The following is a 15822-nucleotide window of genomic DNA, read 5'->3' on the forward strand; positions in this document are numbered from 1 at the left end:
GTTTGATTACCCCTAACGTCTGTCAGCAATGCAACAAACTTCAAACTTCAGAACTAGCTAAAACAAACTCTTCCTCCATCTGGGAATGTACACAGACTGTAATTACGTCCAGGTTTAGGTTGCAGACTCTGTGTGACGTGATCGGCTTCCCGTCATGCTGACACTCGTCTGGAACGATGCGAGCGGATATGGAGCGGCGTGTTGTGATCCAGACATGCACTGATGACTCGCTCCATTGCCCTGAAGATCCGTAAACAGCCTGTCCGGATTGAAAGGAGACATGCAACACGCCTCCCCCCGTGATGAAAGCATGCGCTTCCATTATTTGTAAAAGTGTCTGCGAATTTATGAGGTGAGACCCCGTCTGATGACCTTCACGAGAGGCTCGTTTGTGTTTATTTACGGCGAAAGGTTCGAGCGAGCTCTGGAAAGCCGTCTCAGTCTCTACAGGACACATATACACATGTCAGGCCATCAGTCACAAGAGAACATGAACGTCTGACAGACACCTGGGTAGAAAAACACACAGTTTCTCCTGACAGGAGCTGAACGGAGGCTAGACACAGAAATAAGGCCACCGCTGGAAAAGTAGGACTGATTTTTCTAGTCGACTCGTAGTCGTTCATTCAAGCCATTAGTCGACTAGTTGCATTTTTATGATTTGGTGGCATATAGAATAAGTTTGAGTTTTAAAACTGTCCTACTAATAATAAATATTAAGTGCTCAAGTGCACACATAAAGCTGCAGAGCACCAGCTAAAGTAATGGTTATGAATGTGTTGGAAAAAACAGAAAGGAGAATGAGTGAACATTTTAATAATTTATTAATAAACTTATGTTTTCTAAGCTGTTGTCGATTCATCATTGAAATCGTTGCTGACTCGTTATTTCCATAGGGAGTGAGCCTATAGAGAGAAATGCACATTAAAGGTGCAGTAAGTGATTTCTGAGAAACACTGTTTATATTTGACATCACCCAAACAGACACGCCCCTCCCTTCATTGCTCCGCCCCCAAAATGCACTGACATGCAATGCAAGAGTGGATGTCTCTTTATCATAGTTGAAGCAAAGCGAAATAATGCTTCATAGTGAAGATGACAAACGAATGACAAGGAAGAACAAAAAATGAACATACAAGCGATTAGTGGTCAGCAGCTCCAGACGAACAATGACACTCAAAACTGTCCCGTTACTAGAGCTAACATTACAACAACAGCATATCTTGGTTCTGTGAAACAGCAAAACCAGTGTTACTCACATATGGAGTAGAAACAAGGCAACCTCAGCGTCTGTTTTCAGGCATTCCCGCTTGTGTCTCTCCAGCGCTGGAAATATTTACTCATTTTAACGTGGGAACGAAAGCTCTTGCCTGATCAAAACCCAGTGATATTCCGCTGACCTTTTCTCTTTTGTAATGTCTCTCAGCCATCTCTCTTTCTACAGTTAAATCTCCCTCTTTCTCTCTCTCTCTCTCTCCTCACACATTATGAGTGGACACGCCCCCTACTTCTGATTGGCTCACTCTCTCTCCTCCCCATCATGAGTGGACATGCCCCCTACTGCTGATTGGCTCCCTCTCTCTCCTCCCCCATCATGATTGGACACGCACCCTACTTCTGATTGGCTCACTCTCTCTCCTCCCCATCATGAGTGGACACGCCCCCTACTTCTGATTGGCTCCCTCTCTCTCCTCCCCCATCATGATTGGACACGCCCCCTACTTCTGATTGGCTCCCTCTCTCTCCTCCCCCATCATGATTGGACACGCCCCCTACTTCTGATTGGCTCACTCTCTCTCCTCCCCATCATGAGTGGACACGCCCCCTACTGCTGATTGGCTCCCTCTCTCTCCTCCCCCATCATGAGTGGAAAAATGAATAGTTGAATAAAGTGAGGCAGCTCTCAGATTTCATCAAAAATATCTTAATTTGTGTTCCAAATTAATGTGTTCCATGTTTCAAATTATAAGCCATGTTGGAGGTCAATGAATGATTGGATTGGAAACATTCTCAACATAATTACCACATGGGCCAGCCATATTAACGACCTGTCCGACATTGACTGCATCACTTCACCACTTCCGGAGTTTTTTCTGCGACTAACCCATTAATTAAAATTTGGTTGACCATGCCTCTTCTCGTCAACATTAATTTGCAGCCCTAGAGATCTAGTTTAATGAGTAATATTCAGCATGCAGACATCAAATGTTTTCACTGAGGCTAATCTTCTGATATCAAAACTAGACGAGTTCACAACTAGTGCTCCTGAACGCTCAAACACATGCTGATTCTCTCGCAGTGATGAGAAACGCAGCTGTTCTCTGAAGGCGTTGAGCATCTCTAGTCAGCGAACAGCAACACCAACGCAGGACCAAACCTGGGCCGTTTCTCAACACAAGCATCGTCCACCGTCCAGAAATCACTCTCCAGACGGTAAAACACCAATGCCGAGCAGAGAAGCTTAACACAAAGTGGAGAGTGATTTATCTTGCTTCCGTATGTCTAACATACATAACTTTATTGAAGATCTAAATCCTGCTCTGAACATGGAAACCTCAGCTGATCAGCCAGTGATAAAGATGATAAAGCCAAAAGAAAGCATGAAGGAGATTTTTTTTGGTTTCTTTCTCACTATTAAGCTCAACGCACAAAGACACACTCCAGAGACTCTGTGTATGTGTATGATTTGAGGATGAAGCTGTCACTAGAAGCGAGCTGAATTCAACAAACCCTCCCAGTGGGAACGTCGTCCACAGCACAAATGACTTCAAAACTAAGAAAACCTGCGCTTACAAAAATAGGGCACAGTCTGTTCTGACAGGCAGAGAAAAATGATGCTAAATGCAAATAATACATTGCAATGAAATGTATAACCATGCATAGTTAGAATAACAAAATAAACTTATTGGGCCCTATCTCGCACCCAGCACTTTGTACACCGACGCATGTATCATTCCTATTTCTCACCCACGCACAGCAGACTTTTCCCTCCACAGACGCACGTCGGTAAATTAGGGAATGAACTTGCGCTCCCGGGGGCGGTTCAGCGAAAAGAGGAGGCGTGTTCCGGCGCAAACGTTCCCTGATGCTATTTTGCAGTTCCAGAAAACAATTCCACCACAGACCAGGAGAAACCGAGTCTAAAGTCAGTGGCGCGTTGTGCATGTTATTCAGATGCTATTTTAAGCATGCTTGGCCATAATGTAGCGTGTGCACAACACACACACACTTTGCTTCTCTACTCTACACAGAAGCAGCAGTTGACATTTTTGCAAACCATACATTATTACAAGGAACAATATTACCACACGAGGGAAATCATTGTTGTGTCCATGAAGAAAAAATAGGCATAAATCTAGCTTACACATTTACCCAAATTATCATACGCCTGTTTAACCGAAGCTAATTTGGGTGTGTTTCTCCATCCCCAATGTCACTTCTCTGTGTGTTACGGCCCTGGCGAGAACGTCGGTCTCCTCGGCTGTGAACTGCTCCTGGCAAATCCGCTGTTATAATAGCAATCCGCCATGGAACAAGCGCACCTCCTCTTAAAGGGAATGTGAGATGTCGCTCTGATTGGTTTATTTCACGTTACGCCCAAACCACACCTATGAGTAATGAAGCGACTTCAGACCAACACATTTTAGATTTGTGTCGGGCGCAAGAGTCATTTATCCCGCCGGTATAATAGCAACAGCGCCCGAGACCCGCCCACAAAGTTACTTGCGTTTCGCGCTTGATACTTGCGTTTCGTTGAAATAGGGCCCAAAATATCAAACTCTTGTTAAGACTTCCTAGATGCTTTTTTGTTAAATTATACAAGATAAAAGTTTGAAATAATTCATTTGTTTTTTATGTAAAAATTGTTAACGTTACTGTCAATGTTTGTGGAAACTGCAATGATGCTGATTTTATCACAGGAATAAATTACACTTTACTAATATATTCACATAGAAAACAGCTGTTTTAAACATGGAACTCATACTTTTGTTTTTACTTTTTTATGTAATGTCCTCCTGTAAATAGCTAGCTAAACATATATCTGTGTGTGTGTGTGTGTGTGTGTTGGACCCATGAACCCTGGTCTCCGTCAGCTCAGTCGCTGGTCTAGCGTGGGATCAGTCCACCGCTGCGCTCCTGTGTGTGTGTGTGTGTGTGTGTGTGTGTGTATGTGAATGGGATCAGTTCACCGCTGCACTCCTGTGTGTGTGTGCGTGTGTGTGTGTATGTGAATGGGATCAGTCCACCGCTGCGCTCCTAACCGTAACTGTCACGGAGTGAAACAGCTCCTGTAAATATCTGTTTGGAGGGATTTTGCGTACGTAAGTAGATTAAGGTGGCAGGACCTGGTGGGACGTGTGTGTAACAGTCTTTTCTCTCGTTCTCTCTCTAGTAATCCTCCCACAGCTTCCCGACAGCAACATGAGCAGTGAACCATGGGTAAAGAGTCATGACTGACGTGTGTTGCTTGAGCACATTTGGTTTGAGAACCAATCTAGTGGAGCGGGAGAGGTTATTTACTGTGCATTTCTTCATTAAAAAGGACCTATTCTGCTTTTCTCCATGTTCATCTCTCTTGAGTGTGTAATGTTGGTGTTTGAGCATGAGAAAGGTTTCGGGAGTTCTTCTCTATATCAGTGTCAGTGTTTCTGAACACCTGAAACGCCTCCATTGTAGTCTTGAGTTTATTCCGGGAATGAACACGTCACAATATTCCTCATTATAATAATTAATGCGCAGAATAAAGGGGCGGGGCCTGGTTGAGTTAGTTAGTAGTGTGTTAAATTGGCAGTTATGGTAAGGGGCGGGACATTTCCCAAACACACTCGAAGCGCTCGACCAATCACAACACACTGCTCCAGCCGACCAATCAGAGCACAGTGTGCTTTTCAGGAGGAGGAGCTTCATAGAGACAGGAACTAAACAGGGGTGTGTTTCCCAAAAGCATCGTTAGCAACTATGGTCTGTCGTTATCAGCAGTTCAACGAGTCGGTGTTTACCAAAACCATCGTTCTAACCAACATTCGCAAACAGCATCGCAGAGTTGTGTGTGTGGAGCGACAGATCTCCTGTGGTTAGAAGAAGAGTTTCTTGTTTTCATGATGTGGACTCAATAAATCCTGATCTTGAGGAATATAAGCTGACATTCAGTACAATCTATATCTTTTATTTAGAATACATACAAATGTAATTTACGTCTTTTAGTTTGTCAAGAGATTTAAAGTGTTGTTGTTGAAGAGTGTGCATGTGTGAACGAGCTCTAGTGTAAGAACGAGTCTATGATCGAATCTGGAAACAAAGCAAATAACTGAGAAGAATGAGAAATATTCCTCAGATGCATGTCTGTATTTTATAGCAAAACATCTAGCGTTAATAAGATCTCAAACAGATTCATTAACAGTAGTTATTACTCCATACGTGCGTGACGTCATTAACCAACGTGGCTGAGCGACCAATTCGCGACAATATGGTTTCGGGAAACAGTCGTGACTCGCTAGTTGATTTCTTCTACTATAGTTTTGAAGCCACGAGTTGCGTCGTTGTACGGGAAACATACGCCAGAGCGTTACTGACAGACTGGGAAGAGAGGAGCCGCAACAATGGAGAATATGAGGGAAATAATCAACATTCAAGCAGGAAAACCTGTTCTAGTAGAGCCTGAAAACAACATCAAGACTTTAAATACAGTGAAACTACAACTTCATTCACTTACTATGTTCATCAGCGTCAAGACGTAGTTCTGCACGTGTTCTTTGCCGTGAAAACGCACAACCGAGTCATCCACCGCAAGCAGCACCTCGATGTTGTAGTCGTCTTTCTTCGTGTGTCTGCGTTTGCGCTCCGTCTCCGACAGCTTCTCCTCCACCGCGTCCAGAGCGTTGGGAAGCTCGGCGATCCCGAAGTCCGTCACTGAAAACAACAACACAAGTTTGTTTACAAATGTATTTGTATGGAGCTTTTCACTATACACACTGTTTCAACACAGCTTTACAGAAATCATGATGTTGATGTCTATAATATCTTATAAATGCATTTAGCAAAGTAGACCTGGGCGATGATATAGTTACATTTTACGACAATACAAGCCATCAAACAGTTGAGATTTGATGTTTAGAAGTAGGGTTAGTGTAAGGAGAGCGAATATACAGTTTGTACAATATAAACCATTATGTCTATGGAGAGTCTCCACAAAGATAGTGAACCAGGTGTGTGTGTGTGTGTGTGTGTGTGTGTATGTGTGAATTCAATAACAATAACACAATGCATTGCAGGTGAGTGTTAAAAACAGACTATTTTACCCAATATTTGTCTGCACCAGTACCAGAATTATTTTACTTTCATTGAGATTTTTATCGAATTTTATTCCAAATTTTTTTTATGTTTTTATTAATATTTTCAGTTTGTTTTTATTTTAGTTCATGTTTTTATTTTCAAGTACATTTTTTTTAGATTTTTATTGAATTTTATTCCAAGAAAATGTGAAGTTTTTATTAACATTTTGAGTTTGTTTTTATTTAAGTTCATGTTTTTTTTTTCCAAGTAATTTTTTTTTATTGAATTTTATTCCAGAAAATGTGAAGTTTTTATTAATATTTTGAGTTTGTTTTTATTTTAGTTCATGTTTTTATTTTATTTTTATTGAATTTTATATGTACTGTATGTATGCAGGGAAATATAATGGATATTCAACTTTCAATATATCAATGGGCGATAACATAGTTTACGATGGGGTTTCTAAAATACTGGTGAATGAGCAAGTAGCAAGAAATCAAACATCATCATCAGTCACGTTCATCACCTCGTCTTCCCCAAAATATAACGGCATTCAGTCAAGACTAAAGAAAAGTTCGTCAACAGAAACTTCAAAAAGAAATCTGCCTGGAGACATCAGATGGCGAAACACACTCCTGAAATAAAATCTTGCTTTATAATGAATGTTGATTGATACATAACACTTCTCTGAAGATTTCACTTCTCTGAAGTGTTATGTATCAATCAACATTCATTATAAAGCAAGACTTTATTTCAGGAGTGTGTTTCGCCGTCTGGTGTCTCCACAGATCACAGCACACATTATTCACATTCTGATGAATAAATGCAGACGTGAAAGATTAAAGGTTGTGTCAAGTTTCAGAACGAGAGAAGTGAACACAATAGAAGAAGAGACGCTCGTTTGATGCTTAAAGATGAGATGCTTGGCTGTGTTTCTAAACTTCGAGCGCAGGCGTGATCCTGATCCTGATCCTGATCCTGATCCTGATCCTGATCCTGATCCTGATCTGAAGTCAGTTCCGGAAGGTAGACAGTAAAACTATCCTGCCGTCTGAGATCACTTAAAGTCTGAGACAGCGTCATGTTTCCTGAGCAGAGAAGACATTTACATTTTTGCCTTTATGTGTGTGTGTGTGTGTGTGTGTGTGTGTGTGTGTGTGTGTGTTTGTGTGTGTGTGTGTGTGTGTGTGTGTGTACGTGTGTGTGTGTGTGTGTGTCAGGGTTATTATAGTTTTGCATTTTTCATTAGTTTTTATTTTTATTTCGTTTTGACTTTTTGTTTTCAAATTCAGTTTAGTTTTAATTAGTTTTTAAAGTAGGTTTGCTAGTTTAGTTTAGTTTTTATTTTTTGAAAATGCTTAGTTTTAGTTTAGTTTTTATTAGTTTTAGTGTTAGTTTTAGTCTTTTTTTGTAATTTGGGTTATTTGTCAGGGGCAAGATTCAAAAAAGTCGGAAAAAGTATTGTGTAATAATAAAAACATAATACAATTTTAGAAAAAAATTCACACCCCATTGAAATTCCTTTACCTCTTACAAAATCCACACGCTGTACCAAAAATCTACACATCTTCTATACAGAATTCACACCCTATACAAATACCACAGCTGTACAATTTTCACACCCTATACTAAATTTACCCTATGGGGAGAGTGGGGTGATTTGTGCCAGGGGGGAAGTAGTTTCACCCCTTGTTTCTGGAAAACCATAGAAGAAATTGGTCATGTGACCACATAATTTTGAAAAGCAATCACTTTTACTCATCCTCCAAAGAAGAGAGACACATGGCATGAGAGTTAAGCACATTTTAGTGCAAAAAAACAGTTTTTTCCCTTTCAAAGTAAAATTTCTATGATTAAGGTTTTTTGATTGTAGTGTCTGAAAAATTATAGACAAGTTTGAAAACATTTCACACATGTTTTAGTGCTTTAGTAGGCTACACAATGAGTCTATACAGTTAGCACGATGTTAGCTCTTAACTGCTGGATCATGCTAGTTTTTCAAACTTGTGGGTCCGGGGTGATTTGTGCCAAAGGGCCTGGGTTAAGTTGTGCCAGATCCAGACCACCTAGACCTACATACTCACAGGGGATAATCTTGAGAAGTGAGGAGATGGGCATGCCTCATCATTGTTTGACTTAGGCCTGCCTGTTATTTGTTTAATTTAGCTAACACTGATTTCAGTTTTGAGTTTGCACTATGTTATTAAAGAGAAGTTTTATTCCGTTTTTAAGTGGCCTATGTCACAATAGTATGTTTAGAAATTAGCCTAGTCACTTTATTCTTATATGTTACATAATCGACAGACAGCGTTATGTCAACAGGCATCTATTGCCAAAGCCTTTTTGCCTGAAATGAGTCACAAATATCATATATTGTGTTGCTATGGTGCTCTAAATGGTTGCTAGGGCGTAGCTTGATAGCTTCACAATGATCCTGAGAGACTGATTGGTCGTCTGAGTAAAATGAGCCCGCCCCCTTGTCTCTATGACACTGTGATCCAGAGTTATGTTCAATACAAAATCCCTATGCAATTGACCATAGTAGGAAAAACGCATGCTATGGTATTCCAGGGTGACAATATCTAAATGAACCTTAAATGAGTAATTTTGTATTGAATTTGTCTTGCTTTCATATAGCATTACAGTTCATAACATTAAAATGTTCTGTTTTACTTCAGAAATCACTGGCACAATTTACCCCAATGTATTCCTCTAAAGGCACAACTTACCCCGCACCAGGGGCAAGTTGTGCCATGAGACCACTTTTTCCCCAAAAGCTATATTTCTGAAACAATTTATTTCAGATCCAAAGTTATTGTTCTCAGGGATGCACCACATCCTGAAATATATGTACATCGTTAAGTTGAAGGAATTACTGCCATGGCCTCACTTTAAAGTCACTTTGAGTAAAAACTGGCACAACTCACCCCACTTTCCCTACAGTCAATAGCCTACTCATCTGGATTGAAGCAGCAAACATTAAGTGTAAAAGTAAAAAAATGACATAACATTATTTAATATTTGAATCAAAGCTTATATAGTGTTTTGACATCGACAACCACAACCAAAAAGTGCATTTTACCTCAAACTTGCGACTAGTTAACTTTCTAAAAAAAGGCGCAATCGCTTCTCGGGTCGACATTAACACACTTACAAAATTATATTCAGAATTTAAAATATTTTGATACCACTTTTTAATGTGTGATTGTAAGGTGTTCACGAGATACAGATACTAACCTTTAGCGAACTTGCTTTCAACGTCGAACGAACACTCGACTCGTTCTCATGGAGACGGTGTGCACGGAGGGGCTGTGTGTGTGTGTGTGAGTGTGTGTGCGCGCGCGCATGTGAGAGACGCATGAGTGACAGAGACGAGGGAGAGCAGGGAAAGGAAATGCAGCTGAACGAATACGCTGCGTGTTTTAAATAGCGTTAAAAAATGAAAGACCTTGACAAAGACTAAAACTAAGGACATTTACTCTATAATTTTATTTTATTTTAGTTAGTTTTGCCAAACACACATTACAGTTTTAGTTAGTTATCGTTTTTTTGTAATGCCTCGTTTTTATTTTTATTTCAGTTAACGACAATGTTTTTTCCCACCTAGTTTTCGTTTTTTCGTTAGTTTTCGTTAACGATTATAACCTTGGTGTGTGTGTGTGTGTGTGTGCATGTGTGTGTTTTTCTATCCCAGTGGGAACTTCAACACTCATGGGGACTCGTGTCACTGTGAGGAAACAAGCTTATAAATCATACAGAATTGTGTGTGAAGTGTGTGTGTGATGGGTAGGTTTAGGGTTCGGGTTAGTGTGTGTGTGTGTGTGTGTGTGTGTGTGTGTGTGTGTGTGTGTGTTTGTGTGTGTTTGTGTGTGTGTGTGTGTGTGTGTGTGTGTGTGTGTGCGGGTGTGTGTGTGTGTGTGTGTGTGTGTGTGTGTGTGTGTGTGTGTGTGTGATGGGTATGTTCAGAAGTAGGGTTTGTGTAAGGAGAGCGAATATACAGTTTTTACAATATAAAAACCATTACGTATATGAAGAGTCTCCACAAAGATAGTTAATCAGGTGTGTGTGTGCGTGTGTGTGTGTTTGTGTGTGTGTGTGTGTGTGTGTGTGTGTGTGAATTCAATAACAAGAACACAATGCATTGCAGGTGAGTGTTAAAAACAGCCTATTTTACCCAATATTTGTCCGCACCACTACCAGAATTATTTTACTTTCATTGAGATTTTTATCGAATTTTATTCCAAAAAATGTGAAGTTTTTATTAATATTTTGAGTTTGTTTTTATTTTAGTTCATGGTTTTTTTTCCAAGTAATTTTTTTTTATTCCAAAAAAATTTGAAGTTTTTATTAATATTTTGAGTTTGTTTTTATTTTAGATCATGTTTTTTTTTTTCTTCAAGTAAAAATATTCTTTATGGTTTTAGTGAACTACTTAGTGCTTTTTAGATGCAGTAGCAGCCCACTATAGGTCTATTTCATATTTATTAATTTTGCATGAAGAATTCAGCATGACTAGAACGACAGAAAGAGAAAGCGATGATATTCAACCTCTGAATGCGAAACCGAAGGTCAGAAATCTCAGACTCCAGAAGGTCGAGTAAAACTCTATTCCAGCTCCAGAAATGCACAGCAGAGGTAAATATTAAAGCGCAGAAACATCAGGACTTCTGGCACTCTCCATAAAACTCATGACATATGGTATTTACATTGACATTCTCTTATAATTTCACAGACGTCAGAGGCCGGTCTAGACTTCGGACCATCATTACGCTCTCGCCGGATTGCAGGTGTGGAGCATTAAAGAGCCGTACAGCTGCAAAACCGGATTTTTATTATAATTATTAGCATTTTCATAGAGCAGTTTCTCACAGTAACCTGAAAACAGCTGAACTGCACTTCACACTAACTAATCCTTTCATAACCTGGACTCAGTAGTGGAGTATTACACCATGTTTCTGCATCACTCTCATGTGTATCTATTATAAAGCATTCCTGTCCACGGGAACATCACAACACACACACACACAGTTCTCCCACTTCTGCTGTTTCACATCACTTGCATCATGTCATTGTCTAAACGAAGGTCCACGGGACAGTCGGACACAGATTGTCAATTAATGATTCACGCACAGACGGTTTTCACGGGGAATAAACACTGACAAAGCGACAGTTTAGTGTCTGAGTGACAGTTATAAATAGTGGAAGTGCTGAAGCAACAATCTAGAAAGTTCAGGAAGTTTCTTTCCGGGCCCTATTTTAACGATCTGAAACGCAAGTATCAAACGCAAAACGCAAGTAACTTTGTGGGCGGATCTCGGCGCTGTTGCTATTATACCGGCGGGATAAATGACTCTTGCACCCGACACTAATCTAAAATGTGTTGGTCTGAAGTCGCTTCATTACTCATAGGTGTGGTTTGGGCGTAACGTGAAATAAACCAATCAGAGCATCATCTCACATTCCCTTTAAGAGCAGGCGCGCTTGTTCCATGGCGGATTGCTATTATAACGGCGGATTTGCCAGGAGCGGTTCACAGCCGAGGAGACCGGCGTTCTCGTCAGGGCCGTAAAACACAGAGAAGTGACATTGGGGATGGAGAAACACACCCAGATTAGCTTCGGTTAAACAGGCGTATGATAATTTGGGTAAATGTGTAAGCTAGATTTATGCCTATTTTTTCACATCTTCATGGACACAACAATGATTTCCCTCGTGTGGTAATATTGTTCCTTGTAATAATGTGTGGTTTTCTAAAAATGAGAACTGCTGCGTCTGTGTAGATGAACGAAGCAAAGTGTGTGTGCGCTGTGCACACACTACACTGATTATGGCCAAGCATGCGCCCTTAAAATAGCATCTGAACGCGCCACTGACTTTAGACGAGGTTTCTCCTGGTCTGTGGCGGAATTGTTTTCTGAAACTGCAAAATAGCACCAGGGAACGTTTGCGCCGGAACACGCCTCCTCTTCTCGCTGAACCGCCCCCGGGAGCGCAAGTGTATTTCCTAGTTTACCGACGTGCGTCTGTGGAGGGAAAAGTCCGCTGTGCGCGGGTGCAGAATAGGAATGATACATGCGTCGCTGTACAAAGTCAGTTCCGCTGGGTGCAAGATAGGGCTCCCTATGTTTTACGCAGATGAACCGAGGTACTATTATGGTATTCTATTAATTATACCACGGTACATGAATATGATAATCATTCAGAACAAAAGGATTTAGATTGTTTTTGAAAAGGTCTCTTCTGCTGTACTAAAGCTGCATTTAATTGATCAAAAATACAGTAAAATAGTGATATATTTTTACAATTTAAATCATCTGTTTTCTATGTGAATATATAGTAAAGTGTAATTTATTCCTGTGATCAAAGCTGAATTTTCAGCATCATTACTCCAGTCTTCAGTGTCACATGATCCTTCAGAAATCAGTCTAATATGATGAAACATTTCATTTTTCGTTTTTTTTTTTTTTTCAGGATTCTTTGATGAATAGAAAGTTCAAAAGAACAGCGTTTATTTGAAATAGGATCTTTTGTAACTTTATTAATGTCTTTACTGTCACTTTTGATCAGTTTGAAGAGTCCTTGCTGAATAAGATTATACATTTTTACTGACCTTCTGAAACTTAACTTTATTTAAGTATTACCATGGAACCACTATAGTCTTTGTACGAGAGTTTTCAATGTTAACAAAACTAATGAACCCGATAGAGGAATCTGCGCTGAATGATCTGTCAGGCCAGTGCAGATCTCTTTCTCAGAGTCGTTGGACAGGGTTTGCTCTGTGACCGTCTGAGGAGCGGAACTGAGTTTACGGCACCGGAGAGACGCTTTAATGCTGTAAAATCCTGCAGTTCCTCGAGTGACTCCATCAGTTTGTGCTTTTGAGTTCAGCGCTTCAATAATGAGACTCTCAGATGAACATTTACTGAGCAATATATCTGAACCTGCTGTGAGTCTCACAGGATGCTTGATTTTAATTTCACGTGTCGATGAAGATGATGGATGTTTATAGTAAAGCCCCGAATATTTTTGTTACCTTGTCTTTCTCATAGAGCAAAACAATTAATCAGAAAAACAAATGTGAATATGATTACAGCTGTCGCGATTACCTAATTATGAAAAGTGCATATTACAGTTTTACCAGAGCCTGTCTACGGAGAGCCTGGCCACTCCCTATTAAGACCTATTGTACCAAATTGTGGTTGTAGTTCCATCAGAGTTCCACTGGGGCGCTCGCAGGTGAGTGCAAAATGAATGGGAGTCTATGGAGCTAGACGGTACAAAAATTGAATGAACGAGTACTTATGTCCTTTCGATTTCTTACAGGTTGAGTTGTTGTTGCCCATAACACGCTAGCATTCTGCTAATGAACGCTGATTGGTCAGTGAAGGACTGATTACGACCAGAGATGCCGCGTGATGGTCTTTTAAAACAACAAAACAAAAACTCTTCTAGCATGTGTATTTACCTGTGTCAGCTGTGTTGTGTTTACCTGTGTCAGCTGTGTTGTGTGTTTCCCTGTGTCAGCTGTGTCGTGTTTCCCTGTGTCAGCTGTGTTGTGTGTTTCCCTGTGTCAGCTGTGTCGTGTTTCCCTGTGTCAGCTGTGTTGTGTGTTTACCTGTGTCAGCTGTGTTGTGTGTTTGCCTGTGTCAGCTGTGTTGTGTGTTTACCTGTGTCAGCTGTGTTGTGTGTTTGCCTGTGTCAGCTGTGTTGTGTGTTTCCCTGTGTCAGCTGTGTCGTGTGTTTCCCTGTGTCAGCTGTGTTGTGTGTTTCCCTGTGTCAGCTGTGTTGTGTGTTTGCCTGTGTCAGCTGTGTTGTGTGTTTACCTGTGTCAGCTGTGTTGTGTGTTTGCCTGTGTCAGCTGTGTTGTGTGTTTGCCTGTGTCAGCTGTGTTGTGTGTTTACCTGTGTCAGCTGTGTTGTGTGTTTGCCTGTGTCAGCTGTGTTGTGTGTTTACCTGTGTCAGCTGTGTTGTGTGTTTACCTGTGTCAGCTGTGTTGTGTGTTTGCCTGTGTCAGCTGTGTTGTGTGTTTTCCTGTGTCAGCTGTGTTGTGTGTTTACCTGTGTCAGCTGTGTTGTGTTTACCTGTGTCAGCTGTGTTGTGTTTACCTGTGTCAGCTGTGTTGTGTGTTTACCTGTGTCAGCTGTGTTGTGTTTGCCTGTGTCAGCTGTGTTGTGTTTGCCTGTGTCAGCTGTGTTGTGTGTTTCCCTGTGTCAGCTGTGTTGTGTGTTTGCCTGTGTCAGCTGTGTTGTGTTTACCTGTGTCAGCTGTGTTGTGTTTGCCTGTGTCAGCTGTGTTGTGTTTGCCTGTGTCAGCTGTGTTGTGTGTTTCCCTGTGTCAGCTGTGTTGTGTGTTTGCCTGTGTCAGCTGTGTTGTGTGTTTACCTGTGTCAGCTGTGTTGTGTTTACCTGTGTCAGCTGTGTTGTGTTTGCCTGTGTCAGCTGTGTTGTGTGTTTCCCTGTGTCAGCTGTGTCGTGTTTCCCTGTGTCAGCTGTGTTGTGTGTTTACCTGTGTCAGCTGTGTTGTGTGTTTGCCTGTGTCAGCTGTGTTGTGTGTTTCCCTGTGTCAGCTGTGTTGTGTGTTTACCTGTGTCAGCTGTGTTGTGTGTTTGCCTGTGTCAGCTGTGTTGTGTGTTTACCTGTGTCAGCTGTGTTGTGTGTTTGCCTGTGTCAGCTGTGTTGTGTGTTTCCCTGTGTCAGCTGTGTCGTGTGTTTCCCTGTGTCAGCTGTGTTGTGTGTTTCCCTGTGTCAGCTGTGTTGTGTGTTTGCCTGTGTCAGCTGTGTTGTGTGTTTACCTGTGTCAGCTGTGTTGTGTGTTTGCCTGTGTCAGCTGTGTTGTGTGTTTGCCTGTGTCAGCTGTGTTGTGTGTTTACCTGTGTCAGCTGTGTTGTGTGTTTGCCTGTGTCAGCTGTGTTGTGTGTTTACCTGTGTCAGCTGTGTTGTGTGTTTACCTGTGTCAGCTGTGTTGTGTGTTTGCCTGTGTCAGCTGTGTTGTGTGTTTGCCTGTGTCAGCTGTGTTGTGTGTTTTCCTGTGTCAGCTGTGTTGTGTGTTTACCTGTGTCAGCTGTGTTGTGTTTACCTGTGTCAGCTGTGTTGTGTTTACCTGTGTCAGCTGTGTTGTGTGTTTACCTGTGTCAGCTGTGTTGTGTTTACCTGTGTCAGCTGTGTTGTGTTTGCCTGTGTCAGCTGTGTTGTGTGTTTCCCTGTGTCAGCTGTGTTGTGTGTTTGCCTGTGTCAGCTGTGTTGTGTTTACCTGTGTCAGCTGTGTTGTGTTTGCCTGTGTCAGCTGTGTTGTGTTTGCCTGTGTCAGCTGTGTTGTGTGTTTCCCTGTGTCAGCTGTGTTGTGTGTTTGCCTGTGTCAGCTGTGTTGTGTGTTTACCTGTGTCAGCTGTGTTGTGTTTACCTGTGTCAGCTGTGTTGTGTTTGCCTGTGTCAGCTGTGTTGTGTGTTTCCCTGTGTCAGCTGTGTTGTGTGTTTGCCTGTGTCAGCTGTGTTGTGTGTTTACCTGTGTCAGCTGTGTTGTGTTTACCTGTGTCAGCTGTGTTGTGTATTT

The 15822-nt window shown here is 41.4% G+C and overlaps 1 protein-coding gene across 3 annotated transcripts in view; it reads right to left on the reverse strand.

The window, feature by feature from the left end:
- Positions 1-15822, reverse strand: part of adamts14 (ADAM metallopeptidase with thrombospondin type 1 motif, 14) — an 87888-nt gene that overhangs the window by 46294 nt on the left and 25772 nt on the right. For all 3 annotated transcript variants that reach the window (XR_013819176.1, XM_079851172.1, XM_079851171.1), the window contains exon 4: positions 5714-5910. Coding sequence is in view for 2 of the 3 variants with exons in the window: in XM_079851172.1 (XP_079707298.1) it covers positions 5714-5910 (197 nt within the window). In the remaining variant the exon portion in view is untranslated. The remainder of the gene's footprint in view (positions 1-5713; positions 5911-15822) is intronic.

Source organism: Squalius cephalus (assembly GCF_949319135.1).
Source record: "Squalius cephalus genome assembly, chromosome: 19".
Classification (NCBI taxonomy): Eukaryota; Metazoa; Chordata; class Actinopteri; order Cypriniformes; family Leuciscidae; genus Squalius; species Squalius cephalus.